The 16956-nt window shown below is 47.4% G+C and overlaps 2 protein-coding genes and 1 pseudogene across 5 annotated transcripts in view; 1 reads left to right on the forward strand and 2 right to left on the reverse strand.

Moving 5' to 3' along the window:
* LOC308301318 (exostosin-1) overlaps positions 1-16956 on the forward strand; it is a gene marked incomplete at both ends in the record, with an annotated part of 354065 nt that overhangs the window by 300026 nt on the left and 37083 nt on the right. For all 3 annotated transcript variants that reach the window (XM_080745263.1, XM_080745261.1, XM_080745262.1), the window contains one exon: positions 14505-14594. In XM_080745263.1, coding sequence (XP_080601389.1) covers positions 14505-14594 — 90 coding nt within the window. The remainder of the gene's footprint in view (positions 1-14504; positions 14595-16956) is intronic.
* The window catches only part of cUnh1orf198 (chromosome Un C1orf198 homolog), a 387053-nt gene that overhangs the window by 327 nt on the left and 369770 nt on the right, over positions 1-16956 (reverse strand). The gene's annotated exons all lie outside the window — the stretch shown is intronic.
* LOC308300316 (EKC/KEOPS complex subunit TP53RK-like) lies at positions 15132-15790 on the reverse strand (annotated as a pseudogene). Its single transcript has one exon. The product of its transcript is annotated as an EKC/KEOPS complex subunit TP53RK-like (transcript).

Below are 16956 nucleotides of genomic sequence, written 5' to 3' on the forward strand. Positions count from 1 at the left end.
CATAAGTTTTTATTTGTTATAGAACCACAATGGAAACAACTTGCTTGTGTTATCCTTTTAGCGTTCATGTCTGACTGTACCTCGTGCTGTTTACATTTATATAATAAAGTCTTCAATCAATTAAAAGAAAAATAATAATCATCATAAAAACCCACAGACAGACATAACACATGGCAGGCATATCTAATGTGGGTGTGTCATTACAGATATAGACAAATATTGTTCAAAAACAGTGACAAAAGCTAAAATAGACTTTTCAGATAATAAATATCATTTTGATTCTGATTCAGCAAAGCATAAAATAGGGAATAGATTTAGGAAAAACAAACTATAACAATATTAAATATGGAGATACAAGGTTCCTGCCTAACAGCGAACAAAAGTGTTATCCCAGCACCATGCACTCAATATTGATGACTTACTGTAATCTTCTAAACATTGATCTAGACACCTTATGTATGCATTTCAATTAGGACAAAGTGACACGAAAGGGTAGATTTCAGCACCTAATAGCGAAGCCCAATTGGACAGAGGGTCAGGTCAAGAGGCTTACAGTGTAATTGATGAACTTGTCCTGACCTCAAGATATTCTTCCTGGGTTTTCAGGCTGTGAGGTGATGAGGGTGGCATCTTGGGATTTCCCCCTATAGACTAAAAGATCAAAATTCAGTCTGCACTCCAGAATGATTTATCTTTTTTTATTATCAGCCCCCATTGTTCCCAAGAGAAGTTGTCATACAACAGCATCAGTTACCTGCTACTGAAATTGCGATTGTTCACTTATTATTAATATTATTATTATTAGAGCCCAAGCACTTCACCAGTGTGAAGCCCTATTGAAATGCAAGGAATTATTTTATCACAATCGCGTTTTTGAGGGCCTAAACATACTCAAAAGGTTGTGAAACCTTGTACACACATCACAAGTGGCGAGAAAATACATATTTTATCACTCTGTAAAAGGGACGTGGCCTAATGGATAGATAGCGCCCCCCTACAAAAGCACCAAACTTCCATGTTTCACCGCCAAATAGGATGTGAAAATTTCCCAAAATGACAAAGTATTTGAGCAACACAGGACAAATTCATGCAGCCTTTACTTTTAAACAAAACATGTTCACAGACGAGAAAATAAGAATCTTTGACAAGGAAACGACAGGGGTCCATTGTCAGGTTATAGTGTTACCCTAATATTACTGTCAACCATGTGAACACTTTGAATTTGCACATCAGGCCTGAGATATTTGGCAGTGACAGAAAGGGGCGGGAGCTGCAGCTAAATAAGCCAAGAGGAATATAATATAGGATAAGATGAGATTTATTGTATAAGATAAGATTTTCAGTTGTCATATTGTAGAGCAGAGACAGCACTGAGAACGAGAGTTACGGATATAAGAATCCCACCAAAATAACCATAATAAGAATTCATGTTAAATAAGAAGGAATTCTGTGTTTATTTCAACATGTACTTTTACGTTTTTTTATTTTTTCATGTCACGTTTTGTATTTTAACTGTTTTAACTTAACTCTTATTTCCATTTGTATGTTCAGCACTTGGGAGTTGCATTTGATGTATGACTTGTGCAAGTTTGAGTGATTGATTGATTGAAGCAATCGCACCGCGGGGCATGTCACCAGGACGTTATCTCTGGTCCCAGGAGAGGACACATTGACAGCTGCTTCAGGGAAGGAGGGGCTGGTGGAAATATACAGATATACTGATAGAGATGTAGGTAGGCAGGTGGGCAGACAGGCAGTCAGTGAATCATGTACACACACAGACCAAACAGGGAGGCAGACAAACAGACAGACAGACAGATAGACAGACACATACAGATAGGGAGGCAGCCTACGTGGTTGATCGACCATGTCAGCCCACAAGGATGCCAGTTTTTCAGTTGAAAATAACCTTTTTTTTTTCGTACAGAGAGGGTGAGAAACCGTGAGATAGATCAAAGCCTTATTGTGTCTCCACTGGACTTGTTAAAGACAACCTCGGGCAAGGTCAGTAGTATGATGAGGAGAGCCAGGAGTCCAATGACAGGTGTGCAGGAACATCAAAGAGAACGTGACAGCCTGGGCGCATATACGGTACTGTACTTATGTGTTTGCAAATGTGAGTTCTTGTTCAGTAAAGTATGTTTATGAGCAAACCCCTTTGTTGTGAATGTCGACTTTTGATCCATCAAAAGGGGGGAGAAAAAATCTGTGAATTATCATGTGGTGAATTCTGAATTCACTACACCAAATGACAATGCAGTAGTTTTGCAGAGAGGAGTGTGTGGAGGTCTGGAGGAGTATCTGCTTGAGGAGACCGAATGTGCAGAACATGCACATTAACCCTATAAGTGCCTATCCCGAACAAGTTCGGCTTTATTTCAATCCAATCCAATATTTTATTTGCTATTTTACTTACCCCGAGCTGCTTGGAGCAACGTGGGTGGTCCTTGCTCGTCCAGCGCTAGCCAACGAGAGACGCTAGATGGTCCGACGATTTATTCCATTGATAATGGTTTAAAATAAAGTTTAGAGCCCCCCCAAAAAAAACTCAATATATACTGTCGGCGGCGCGACGTATTCCAGGGTGCCTATCGCGAACTAGTTTGGGATATTTAATAAAATGAATTATTTAATCGGAGGCCTCAACGAAGCCCCGGTCTAAACGTCCATCCATGGTCCAGGCCAACACTCGGCCATACACAGGCCGTAGTCGCGCTAACGGCCGCATCGCGCCGCCCACTCCAATAATAAATCACATCTTTAGACAGGATTTTCTCCGGATTGTGTTCCCAGGCCCAAAGAGAATGTTTTTTTGCGACTGAAATAGCTTTAGATCGGGCTTCTAAATGGGTTAGCATTTTGGCTACGTGTCAGCTAGCTTCCTCCTCTCGTCACCCATAGCATTGGCTGGAGTGAAATCCCAAGGCACTTGGGACAGTGTCGACGGAAGCTAGAGCGAAGGTCTATAGAGAAATTTCTGGCACTCTAGCGCCCCTTGTGGCCGGCGGCACTGTATGAGTTAAGTGTGCATTAAGGAGACAAAATCATACCAAATTAGACTCACACGTAATTATTGCAAAGACGTTACATGGCAGTCAAATTTGCAAAGCAGTTTAGAGGGTCCTCGCACTTATTTAGCTTTACTAGCTATGTTTAATTCCCTTTAAATTCCCTATTATCTCTATTTCTACTTCCTTCAGCACTTTAAGTTGAAGTGTATTGTCAAACTTCACAACAATTTGCTATAATGTATTACAGTACCTCATTAAAATAAACCTCTTAATTTCACCCACACAGCCTCAGTTTACTTAAATTTTGTAAGAGCAGTTCTATTTACATACAGTAAATACTTTAAAGGGATTATTGGAGCCAGAAAATCTATTAAAGCTAGTTTAATGGCTGGGTTAAGTGGAAATATGCATGCCCTATACCCAAGGGTGATGTAATTGTATTGACAGCTTGCAACTAGCATAAAACGGTAGGTTCCGTACGGAACCATTGTTTACTTAGATATGGAAGGATGACCTCCCACTTGGGTAATGACGCCCCCTGGCGATCATTCAGAGAAACTACTTCAGCTCCCGTACTAACGTAGGTAGGAAGGGCCTGTCACTCAAACCGGAGTCTTAATACCACTCTCTGCCACATTCAGTGAAACAGAGGGGCATTACGTGGGAGGTCATCCTTCCATATCTAAGTAAACAATGGTTCCGTACGGAACCTACCGTTTACTGTCAATATTCCAGGATGACCTCCCACTTGGGATTCTTAAACTCCCCTCTAAGCCACAACCTACTCTCATACCCCCACACACCCCTCATACGGGTGAGCACAGCCCAAACGGGCGTGACCCATCACCCAGAAGGTCCCAGGCCCACCGGACCTGGGTGTGAAGGCATGAGAAAATAAAGAGAGACCCTGACAGACCGAAGTCCGCCTCATTCAACTAAATGAAAAGGACAAGTCCGCCTTATAAGTAAGACACACTATATAAGGAAAACCCAGGGTCCCCCCAAAATACCCCAGGTGGCTACATGCCCACCTGTGGGAGGGGAAGATCCGACTCCTCTATGACGTAGAGGAGGCAACTGCACCCAGAACCGAATGCGCTAGCGAAGAGGATTCGATATCCAGGTGATAGTAGGCTGCAAAGGTAGAAGGCGAAGACCAATTCGCCGAAACACAAATCTCCTGAACGGAGACTCCCTTTGCCAGTGCCCACGAAGTAGCCACACCCCTAGTGCTATGGGCTTTAAGTGCCGCCGGCACTTCCACACCCGCACTAGAGTAAGCCAGCCTAATAGCATCCACAATCCACCTCGAAAGAGTGGGTCTAGACACCGGCTTTCTGACAAGAACATTGCCCATTTCTACAAAGAGCTGAGAAGAAGCTCTAGAACCAGCAGTCCTGTCACAGTAGGCCTTCAATGCCCTGACAGGACAAAGGCAATTCAGCCGTTCATCCTCCACCGAGACAAACGGAGGAGGATGAAAAGCCAGAAGAACAACAGGCTCCTTAGGAACCACCATGTTCTTAGGAACAAACTTAAGATGAGGCTTGAGCAACACCTTGAGATCATTGTTCATAAACTGCATGCACTCCGCAGACACCGAGAGAGCTTGCAGGTCACCAACTCTTTTAGCCGTGGCCAAAGCCAGCAAAAGAGCCGTCTTGAAACTCAAAAGTTTCAAAGGCATCCCTACAAGCGGCTCAAAGGGAGCCCGACATAGGCCCCCTAGAACCACCTGCAGATCCCAAACTGGGAACAAAGACCTAGTCACCGGCCTCAAACGTTCAACTCCTTGCATGAACTTGATGACCTCCGGGACTTTAGAAGGTGCCTTGCCCGCCACCCCCAGGTGACAGGCATTAATAGCCGCCAAATACCCCCTAAGGGTAGAAAATGCTAGACCACTTCTCAAGCGGTTCTGCATAAATTCCAGAATTTCCTGGGCTGACGCCACATGAGCCACCACAGGTGGAACACGCGACTCACACCAGTCCTCAAAGGCATTCCACCTTCCATCATAAGACGCCCTCGTAGAGGGCGCCTTAGCACTCTGAATGGTATCAACCACTTCAGAAGAAAAACCGGCTGCCAGCAGGTTTAACCTTTCACGTGCCAAACCCACAGGTCTAGGACCTGCAGGTCTTGGTGGAAGATCTCCCCCCTGGCCTGACTCAACAGGTCACTGCACTGAGGCAGCTGCCAACCCGGTTCGCAAAGGAGAGGGGCGATCGCCGATCTCCACGTGCCCTTGTAGGGAGCCACCAGGAGCATCTCCAGACCGAACCTCCTGACTCTCTCCAGAGTGGGTCGGATTAAGTCGAAGGGGGGAAACGCGTACAGTAGACCTCTCGGCCACGTGTGCGCTAAGGCGTCCAACCCCAAGGGGGGACTGCCCTTCACCGCGAAGAACAACGGACACTTCGTATTCTCCGCTGACGCAAACAGGTCCGCCACTGGCTGACCAAACTTGCGAAAAATCTGGCTCACCACCCTGGGGTGGAGAGACCAATCCTCGTAGCGAGGACCTCCCCTGGACAGGAGATCTGCTCCGCTGTTGAGGAGACCTGGGACGTGTGAGGCCCTGATCGACTTGAGGCGCGACAAGCACCAAACCGTCAATTCTCGAGCCAGACGGTCCAGTGGCAACGACGACAGGCCCCCCTGTTTGTTGACATAAAACATGGCCGTCGTATTGTCTGTCCTGACCAGGACGTGACAATGCAAAATCCAAGGCTCGAAATGCTTGAGCGCCAGGAGTATAGCCATCAACTCCAAATAGTTGATGTGACGACCCCTCATCTCCAGAGGCCAAAGCCCCTGCGCTGTGCGCCCCTCGAAAGTGGCTCCCCATCCACTGAGACTGGCGTCTGTCGTGATCGACTTGTGGGAAACCACCTCGCCAATCGAGACTCCGCTGGTGAGGAACCCCTCCACCAGCCACGGAGACAAGGCGATCGCGCAGGAAGGGGAAACCGTAACCTTCTTGTACTTCAAGGAGGGCGGGATCCCGAGGGATAACATCCATCTTTGAAAAGGTCTCATATGAAACCTGCCCAAACGCAACAGATGTACTGCGGAAGCCATCATTCCCGTCAGTACCATGCAACTCCTGTAAGTGACCTCCTGGCCCACTTGAAAGGAGTCGAGACATTCCCGAAACCTGTCCACCCTCTCCTCTGAGAGACGGGCCGACATGTCGGATGAGTCCAGAAGGACCCCAATGAATGTAAGACGACTTGCTGGAGTCAGCATGCTCTTGCCGTGGTTGACTATGAAACCTAAGGCCTTCAGGTGAGCCAAAACCACTTGTGTGTGACGCGCCACTTCGTGGGCGGAGCTCGCTGAAATCATCCAATCGTCGATGTACGTCGCCAACCTGACGCCCTGCTGTCTCAGCGGGGCGATGGCTGCTTCGGTCACTTTCACGAAAACCCTCGGGCTCAGTGACAGACCGAAAGGGAGTACTGTATACTCGTACAGGCGACCCTCGAAGGCGAACCGAAGGAATTTCCTGTGTGGGGGATAAATCTGGACGTGCTGATAAGCATCCTTCAGATCCACTGAACAGTGGAAATCCCCTTGCCTGACCGACCGTAACATGGTGGGTACTGTTAGCATCCTGAAAACGTATTTCTTCAGGTACACGTTTAGTGCCTTTAGGTCCAGGATGGGACGTAGCCCCCCCCCCTTTTTGGGCACCAGGAAATAACGGCTCCAAAATCCCATGCGGGATTGGGTCCTGTCCAGCTCCACTATAGCACCCTTGCTTAGCAATGAGCTGATCTCTTCTCTCAAAAGACTTGCTTTTAAACCACGTGCTCTGGTATGAATAACCCTGCTCGAAAGCGGGGGTATATCTGCGAACTGTAACCTGTAACCCCTGGTTATCGTTCGAAATACCCAATGGCTCGGGTTGCATAACTTCCACTGGCGCGCACAGCGTGCTAGCGTGTTTTGAGCGAGAGAAACCCCACCACTGTGCTTCCGTGACGGCGGAGCTTTTTGGCGGCCGGACCGGAAGTGGGGAACCTGCGTATCCGTATCCGGAACGACCGGATGCGGAGCGCAAGGGTTCAATAGGCCGCATGGCGGAAACACCTTCTGGTTGTACCGCTTGACTAGCGGAGCTATTTTGCGGCGGGACCGGAAGTGGGGAACCTGCGTATCCGTATCCGGGACACCCGGATGCGGAGCGCAGGGGTTCAATAGGCCGCAAGGTGGGAACACCTTCCGATTGTACCGCTTGACTAGGGGAGCTAGCGAATCCGTATCCGGTGAAACCGGAAGCGTTCGGTTTTGGCTCGATAGAGCGACAGGAAGAGCAAAGCGATTCGACTGATAAACAGACTCGCCCACAACTAAAGCATTCTCCCCTGACAGGAGAGGAACTTTTACGTTTAATACCTGCTCTAAGGCCTTTATGCTTGTCCCTTGACCCGGGCTCATAGTAGGCCGACAGAATTTCTGACTCAAGGTTAAATTCATAGCATCGCTCACGCGAGGGAAAATCCACTCGCGCGCATGAGGAACCATATAATTGTTTGACGTTAACATTACTGGTTGCTGATAAAACCTCTGACTGATTAAAGAGTCCTGACGGGACTCCATCATTCTTACAGGAGGCATGCATAAAGGATTCATATTGTCGACGCGAGGGATATCCCACTCGCGCGCTTGAGGAACCACATAATTGTTTGACATTAACATTACTGGTTTCTGATAAAACCTGTGATTGAATATCGAGTCCTGACAGGACTTCATCATTACTACAGGAGGCATGCACGATGGGGTCGTCTGTGCTAGTGCGAGAGAGTTGGACAGAGACAGACTTTGTTCTTTCAACATGTTTATTGTCGACACAGGAGGCATCAAAATTAACATTTTCATTTCCCCGACACGGGGTACCGAAAAACGCCCTCGTTTGGGGGGAGGGGGACCGAGAGACACCTCGGACCCCCGCCCCAGCACAATTCCCCTCTTCAGAGTGTCATTTGCGCTGTCCCCTACCGCGGCCACCGCGGTATGAAGACTGCTGCCTGCCATCCTTGGACGGGCGGCGCGGCTGAGCGCGCTCGGGAACCACAGCCTTGCTGCGGGGCCTGTCAGGCGCCCTGGCTGCAGAGGCTCCCCTGGAGGAAGACGAGTGCTTCTTAAAAGAAGCAGAGCGGCCCCTTTCCTTGGCGCGGGAGGAGCGGGACGTCCTCCTAGCTTGCTGCGGTTCATCCTGTGGCACTGTGGTGGACTCGACGATGTCCTTAGCCGCCTTGAAGAAGGTAACTCTACCCTGCAGCAGCTCCAAGCCCCCACCCATGAGGGTGGTGGGACTGTTCTCCATGTTTAAGAGGGACTTGTACATCTCCCCGCGAGGACCTAGAGGCTTCTCGCCCACGTCCCTCTTAGGCTCGAGGTCGACATAGTCGAGCCAGCGGGCTCTCTCAGACTGGAGGTTGTAGTCCATGGACCTGCCCATCCACTTAACCGCATGCCAATTGACCTTCAGCATGATGTCAAATAGAGTGTTCAGTTCAGCTGTGTGCTCCCCCGTGGGCAGACCTTTGACCAGGTCCTTGGTGGAAGCGAGCAAGAGCTGGATCAGATTTAGGTCCTTAGCGGCCAGAGCAGCGGACCGGTAGGCGTTACGAGCCCTGTCCGACTGTAGCTTGTCCTCCAGGACAGTGAACCCCGGCGGGTTGGTGCCGACGGGGCCAACAAACGGCCCGTTTTTAGCCGTGCCTACATCTTTGTACTGGGGTCTGACAGAACTCAGGAAAGATTGTGCCAACAGGTGGTCCAGGTTAGGGCAGGTGGACATGCCTGCCTCCGCACCGCCCACCAAATCCAACACAGAAAAAGGCAGCTTCCTGGGGTCTTTATGTGTCTTCCATGAGGAATGGAGGGCCTTGGTGAAACCTTTCACCAGCGGCAGCCTGGAGAGGACATACGGGGCGGGAACCGAAGGCTCCTGCCCGGGCATTTCATCATCATCCTCGGCCTCTTCAGAGGGGAGAGGAGGTGGCAACTCCTCTCCAACTCTGGCCAGAGCTCTCATGTAGACTGTGAGATGATCCAGCATTTCTGCTGCAGAATCGACGTCCTCTGCTCCCGCTTCACTCGCTTGACTGGCGGGTGGAGGGGCAGTGGTGCCTGAGGAGGCCTGGGAGCTCCCTGCGGCGTCCAGTTGACGTGCTGGAGCCGCAGGGGCATTACCTTTCACAGTGACCGTGAGTCGAGAACCCTCGTCATCGACGGAGTCCTCCTCCTCCTCGGCCGTGTATCCAGAGTATTCAGAACCAGAACCCTCGCTCTGACAGGAGCTCAGGTCCGACTCTCGCCTGAAGGTCTGGACTGTTTTGGTGATGCTCACGTCGAGGGGGACGTCCCCGACGGTCACATCCAAGCGTTTCTTTTTGGGCACCGCGCCCGAAGGGGAAAAGGCTACCGGAGATTTCGTCTGGACGTTAGCCTTCTTGGTCGCCTTCTTAGCGGCGACTTCACCAGACCCGCCAGCTCCAGTGACAGTGGAGCTAGCTGCGGTCGGTTGCGCGGCAGGCGGTGTCTCATGTAGCACGGCGCCATCTTGACTTGGAATGGCGCGCTGGTTGCCAAGCGGATCTCCGGAAGGCAGCGCCGCACCTTGACCAACGGTGCGGTCCGCCTGGGGAAGGAAAGACTGGGCTGTGGGGTTGAGAGCAGTGGACCCACCTGGTGGAGCGCAGGCCCCGAGGCCTGCCCTGGCTAGGTAGAACCGGTGTATCAGTACATCGCGGTCGTAGGCCACGCAGCAGTCACAGAAAGGTCCTGCTCTCCCCTGAGGACTCAGTGCAGAGAAGGCGTGTGCAACGCCCATGCAGCCGACACAGAGATGGTGAAGATCCTGTCCGTCGATGAGTCCTGGACAGCCTGGACATTGCCTCGGCAGGAAGGCCAGAGGATCCATGGCGAAGCACTGTAGATAGAGTTAACCAGAAGCAGACGAGCTAACAAGCTAACGGCTAAGGCTAGGCCACGCTTGATTCGGGCAGGGCCTGAACAAGCGGTAAGCAGTGTAGCTAACGTTAACAATAGCAGACGAGCTAACAAGCTAACGGCTAATGCTATGCCACGCTTGCTTCGGCGGAGGCCTGAACAAGCAGTAATAATCCTTTGTTATAAAAGGAAATAACCGTCGATTTAGGACGGAACAAGAATAAGTATTCTTAAGTACGGGTTAATTCAACACTCGCCAGTGGGCGACTCCAATGCCACCGCTTTAGGCTAATGCGCGAAGAATAATAATACAAGGCTGAGTTTCAACTTATCTGAATGTGATATCGCAGAGAGTGAAAAGAGGATGTTACTTCCGCCTCCGGGGGCTTATATAGCCTGGAGGCGGGTCACTCCGGTTTGAGTGACAGGCCCTTCCTACCTACGTTAGTACGGGAGCTGAAGTAGTTTCTCTGAATGATCGCCAGGGGGCGTCATTACCCAAGTGGGAGGTCATCCTGGAATATTGACAGTAAACACATTTTAGAGCCTTGTTGGGCGATTCACAGCAAGGGGAAAAGCAGGCTGTTCCTCCTGAGAAGACTGAGATCGTTTGGGGTGTGCAATAGGATGCTACAGATGTTCTATCAGTCTGTCATGGCAAGTGTCCTCTTTTTTGGCATAACATGCTGGGGTGGCAACAACAGAGCAGGTGACACGTTTAACCTAAACAGACTGGTGAAGAAAGCTGGCTCTGTCGTTGGGTCCTCTCTGCAGGGGGTGGAGGAAGTAACCAAGGTGCGCACTGGGAAGAAGCTAGATTCCATCTTGGAGAACTCCTCCCACCCCCTCCATCTAGAGATCACCAGTTACTGGAGTAAGAGAGGAAACGACCGCTTTACCTACCCAGTACGGAGATGTGAGAGATTAGGAAAATCTTTTGTACCGGCTGCCCTTAAGCTGTACAACGAGACACATAACGGACGCTTGAAAAGGTCTCCCTTCCTAACTTAGACTTCGGAACCATTGCTGTATTGACTCTAAGGAACAATTGCTGTATTGACTTTGAACTCTAAGGACCTTCCAGGAAGAGTGCTCAGGTGCGCCTTGCGGTGACACGCTTCCTAGTTTCTTCGTTTTTTCGCACTGATTTTTGACACTGCACTATTAGGTTGTTAGTGTTGGTAGTTTCTGAGTATTTTTGCTTTGTTTAACAATGACAGTGAGATACTTGTTTGCACTAACTAGCTTTGACTGCTATGATCTCTTTTGCAAGACACTTTATGTATATATACTTATATATTATTCGCCCCCCTCTATTGATGCACCTTCTCCTTATTGGTACTGTACTGCTCTTGTCTTTGTTTTGTTTTTTTTCCCTCTTATCTATCTTTCTTACGTCTCTGTAACTTTGTAAATAACTGTATACTGCTGTGCTACTACTGGACAACTAAATTTCCCCCTTGGGATAATAAAGGTATCTATCTATCTATCTATTGTTTTAGCTTTTATTCAAGTAGATGAGAAGAAAGAACGTGCAGTCAGTAGGCCCTAACATCAACGCTGATTGGCCGCTTCTTTCCTCCATTCCTCCTTGGTGGAATTTCCACCGAGGAGGAATGGATGGATTTTTTCTGTATTGATGTATTGATAACTTGTCTTTTGTGTTTGTTTTTCTGTACTGTATTGTCTGGTTTGTATTGTCTTGTATGTCATGACTTTTGATAGATTTATTTAAAAGAAAACTTGACCAAGTTGAAAAAATCCACCAAATGTTCCTCCTCTGAGGAAATGGCGCAGCGCAGAGGCTTTCCACCTATGCTTTCCACCGAGGAGGAAAGTGATGGAAAGCCTCTGCGCTGTGCCATTTCCTAAGAGGAGGAACATTTGGTGGATTTTTCAACTTGGTGAAGTTTTTTTTTAAATTATTATTATTATTTTTGTATAAATCTTTATCCAAAGGTCATGACATACAAGACAATACAAAATAGACAGTGAAAGACAGGAAATGCTCTTCACTGGTCTTGAACCACCAACCTCTGATTCTTTAGGGAAAGTTCTTTCCTCTGTGCTATAGAGCCATAACAAGACTAGGGGGGGGGGGGGACAACACACTTTTAATCTTTCTTTTCATGATTATTATTATTTTTTTTTTTCAATTAGGTGGACAGAAAATGTTCATAAAGGTGTCAAAGGACATTAATATTTGCCATTTGTCATGAATGACAAAAGAAGTATAGGGTCATAGCCTATACTGTAAGTGGATAATGCTATGTTGACGCCTTCATGACATTTGTAAAAACAAAACAAAACTCTGATATTCACTGGTTTCATTCCACACAAACGTTTTGAATTCATATGTGAAATATTACAAGATGACACATGCATCTGTGAATGTACACTGGATTCAATCTGCACAAACATTACATATTAATATGCTTTACATTATGTCTGTGCCCAGTTTTAATTCGCGATGAGAGGAAATAAGTATTTTTTTCTCCTTCTGTAGAAGCCATTAAATAATTCAGACTCTAATTACGAGTCAATAACTTCATCAGCAGCACTCTTTAGCCTAATGGATTAAGGCTTACAACACTTCCTCTTAGGCCAGCCAATCAATTGATAGAGGCGCGCGCACACATGCCCTGTTAAGCTGGCCAATCGATCAATAGAGACACACCGGTGTAAGGAATGAACAGGTTTTCATTGCCTCTGGGTTCTAGGCACATGCACACATAGACATCAAAGGGGGCCTGAGCCCCAGCCGTTTTATCCGTCTGTAAAAAGTGCCCTCTCCTGAACCATGAATGCAGTTTTTACTATGGTGAAAGATGGCCCGCTTTCCATGCCATACCTGAAGGCAGCATTCAAGAGAATTGCCTTGTCCAAACTCTCCTGAACTAGAATGCACGCGTTCTGAGCTTGGAGGTCTGGCATTTTCAATATTTTCACCAAAAGGCCCTATTAGAATGTTCAGTCCCTGCAGAAGTCCTGGTTTGATGAGCGAGCTAGCCATATTGAGAGGCACATTCAGTGATAGAGAGGGCCATTAACCATATTCACCTGGCGGCCATGTTTGAAATTTGCATTGAAACCGGGTGGCAACTGGGGTGGCATTTAATTAATTTAATGGCAAGATGGCCGCTTTGTGAATATGGTCAATATTAGTGATAACCTGCTGTGGGCGTGTCACTGTTTTTGCATGTATTTGTGTGTGAGTATGTTTCCCGTTTTTGGTATGGTCAATCTCCCTCCCATCTTTTCCCTGGCCCACAAATACACACACACACACGCGCGCACACACACACACACACACACACACACACACACACACACACACACTCACACTCACACTCACACTCACACTCACGCACACAAGCAAAGCTGGCCACTGAAGCAATGACAGCTTAAATGAGAGAAGGCAGAGAGGCAGAATGAGATTACTGTATAATACTGAAGAATAAAGGGAACATATAAGGGCATATATGTTGTCTCATTTGCATCAGGGTCACGTGACAGATGTCCCCATTCATTATCCAACAAGATAACGAAGAAAATAAACACAAGACAGAATAGATCTCTCTTCAATATGTGCAGGGCTGAAACATTTGCAATGTTGTGCTCTAGTCGAGGTGAGGGTCATTGTCGTTCAAACTGAGTGGGAAAATGACAGCTTGCAGCCAACTCTATTATAATATTAACAAAGCAGAGAAGACTTTTCCCCTTTGTAAAGAGTCTAAACCGTTTTATTTAATTGAGATCTTAGGTAATGTGAAAGGGAAGCTACGGTTGAAAATAAACTTAAAGGTAGGGTAAGTGATTTCATTTAATTCAAATAATAACAAAATGGGTCTATGTTCTGATAGTACTAGTTAGGCTACTATAGAGTGTCCATAGTTGGACTTCAGCCTTATCCCCTGTGAGGAGAAAAAAGCAGTTTCAGTTGCTCCACCAAAACTGTTGGATTAGGATAGAGCGGGGCCTCTGTCACCTACATGAAAACTGAAACTGAAACTTGAAATCACTTACCCTACCTACTGTAGCCATTTTCAGTTAGCGATGCAATTGCGTCCTGCATTTTAGACAATGTAGCAGTGTGCGCAATTGATTGTCTAAATAATGGCCCTTAGTTAGAGACATTTTTGAGGGGGATAAAACACTCAAAGTTGTTGGTGCAACCTACGCTCAATCTTCTTTGTCTTGGCAAAATGCTCTTCATAATGATTGTTGTTGGGTGCGAAAAGAATGTAAGTTTGACATTCTACCACTTATTGTGGTCACATGTTCAGATACTGGATTCTGATTAAAACTGTTTCAGGGTTGTTTGGCACTCAGCTTCGCCTCGTGCCACAACCCTGAAACAGAGGTAAATCAGCCAACAACCCACTCCCTCTCATGGTAAATGGCTTACTTCGAAGAGAAAGCAACAGCACGCATCTTCTCAAGACACAGATTTCTTACAATTCTTCCTCTCTCTCTCTCTCTCTCTCTCTCTCTCTCTCTCTCTCTCTCTCTCTCTCTCTCATCCAGACGATGAGCAGTCGTTTCTTCCCCCATGACGTCATCCTCACAGACGCCGTCCTCAGCCTGGACGAGGACTCTGTCCTCTCAACCAATGAGGTGAGTCGGCGGTACTGCGTCATCCAAAAGGGTCAGTGGTTGACACTCCTCCCACTTATGCAGTGAGACGATGATCTTTCATTCATCAACGCGGTGAACACCGATGCCCTGATGACCAATGAGGTGAAACATTGATGCTTCATCAGTGAAATGGTCTGAGATATCGTTGCTGTCGGGTAGAAATCTTCTCCATATTTCAACATTTATTTCTTCTCTTTCTTTCTTTTTCTCCCCATAAATTAGTGACATATTAGGTTACAATTTACAATTTAGGCTTTTAGCAGCTTTTAATCCAGAGTGACTTTTAAAGATTATTTTTTGGGGGGTTTTATGCCTTTATTGATAGGACAGTAGACTGACAGGAAATGGGGGGAGAGATGGGGAGTGACATGTGGCAAAGGTCGTCCAGATCGGGAATCAAACCGGCGACACCGCCAGGCATCCATGCCTATGTGGCAATGCCTAAGTGGACCAGTAGGCCAGCGGGCGCCCCTGTCCGGAGTGACTTACAATAAGCAAGGTACAATACGTATGTTCTCAGCCCACCATGGACCTCTTCCTTCCTCTCAACCTGACCTCGTCCAGTTTCTTGATGACAGCTTGGGACTTCTTGGACGAGGCCGTGTAGCTCTTCAGCAGCTTCTCAAACAAAGTATCGATGTTGGGATGGGTGCTCAGGAAGGCCTTCTCCAGCACATATAAATCCAGTCCCTTGTCCTCCGTCAGGCCAGAGATGTAACTCAGGCCAAAGTCAACGAGCACCCCTGGGTTCTCCTCCACACTGCTCCTCAGCAGCATGTTGGAGGTGGTGAGGTCTCCGTGGATGACGTCCTCCTCATCGTGCATTTTGGCCAGGACCTGGCCAATCCTGTTGGCCAACTGCTCCAGGTCCTGCTCTAGTTTGGACTGGGACTGTTGGGTGGAAGCTATGTGTCTCTGACCGTCATGGACCCAACGATTTCCTCCAAGAATACACTGTGAGTGGTGTAGTCCACAAAGTAGACGACTGGTACAGGAATACCCGCTTTTCGGCACCTCAGTATGGATCGCACCTCCTGCACAGTCCTGCGGTGTGTCAGCTACTCGTCCAGAACGGCGTGTCTGTACTTTTTGGGGAACCTTTCTTTAACAATAATGCCTCCCCCTGGCCAGCCAGGGCGCTTGATAGAGGTTAAAGGAACTGGTTGGAATAACATGTTCCTTCCACGCGCTGAAATCCGTCAGTTGAAAAGAAACAACTTGGACTAAGTACTCATGCATTGAAGGAAGCATGAGGTCAGTCCGTTGTCTCCCCAGGCGCTGCAGAGGGAGAGCAGAGCCCAGGATTACATAGGCAATTGGCACTGGGTGAAAATGGGTTGCAAAATCGTGGGATGAAAATCATAAAGAAAAAAAAAAGTGTCACACTTTCAAATTAATTCCATCCTGTGCGAATTCCGTCCTGCGTGACCTCTCCCTTTAGGGCGAGGTCGCTTTTTGCCCTTAGACGTCTTACTGGTATACATTCTATAGTATTTCCTCCGTACTGAGCTTTGCCTGTTGTCTTTGTATAGTCTACTGTAGTCCAGTTTTGCAGCAGAAAATAGAGCTTTTTCACAAAAATGGACAACATGTTTCTAAAACAAGCCAACCTTCTGTCAAGTTCAGTTTCTGTTGTCCGATGATCAAATCACTTGTAAGGGTCTAGAGTCGTGCAGTTATCTGACAACACAAACGGAAAAGAAAAAGACGTTGACAACACCTGTAGGCTATATTTTGAGAGGAAAAAGTGTGCCTGGAGCACATTTTGTGCCAATATAAAAACTAAACATGCACATTGGATCAGACAGCTCAGCTGATCTTAACTGCGGTCCTAGTGGTTCGATCCATAACCACTAGCCACGCATATTTACTTGTTTTTTTTTATAAATAACTTTGGCGAAGAGGAGGCTGCTTAGCTTTGCCTTTAGAGACCCATAATAAAGAGCAGGGTAGTCCTTCTAGCAGTAGTCAATGCTCATTTATCAATGAGGTATACTTTATCTGTCTCCATCTCTGCTGGTGTTTAGTAAAATCACCCACCTCCTTAGCAGCATTTCCATCGTCATTGGTCAAATGGGAAAAAGCGGTAAATGAGCTTCTGTGGAAAGTTATGCTGTTTTCAACTTTTTAAAGCGCTATGCTGTGCCAAAAAGAAGCTGCCAACTGCAGTGCTTTTATAAGATGATCCCATAGGGTACTATTTTGTTTGTTTCTTTTAAGAAGAAAAAAGGCGGTGACAGTTGGAGGAAAACACTCAGGGACGTGCTGGCCATTGGGAAAAGTGGGACAACTCCCGAACGGCCGGTTCATTCCAGGCCGGCCATTAGGAAAAAATAAATAA

Source organism: Nannobrachium achirus, assembly GCF_963921795.1.
Source record: "Nannobrachium achirus genome assembly, chromosome: 16".
Classification (NCBI taxonomy): domain Eukaryota; kingdom Metazoa; phylum Chordata; class Actinopteri; order Myctophiformes; family Myctophidae; genus Nannobrachium; species Nannobrachium achirus.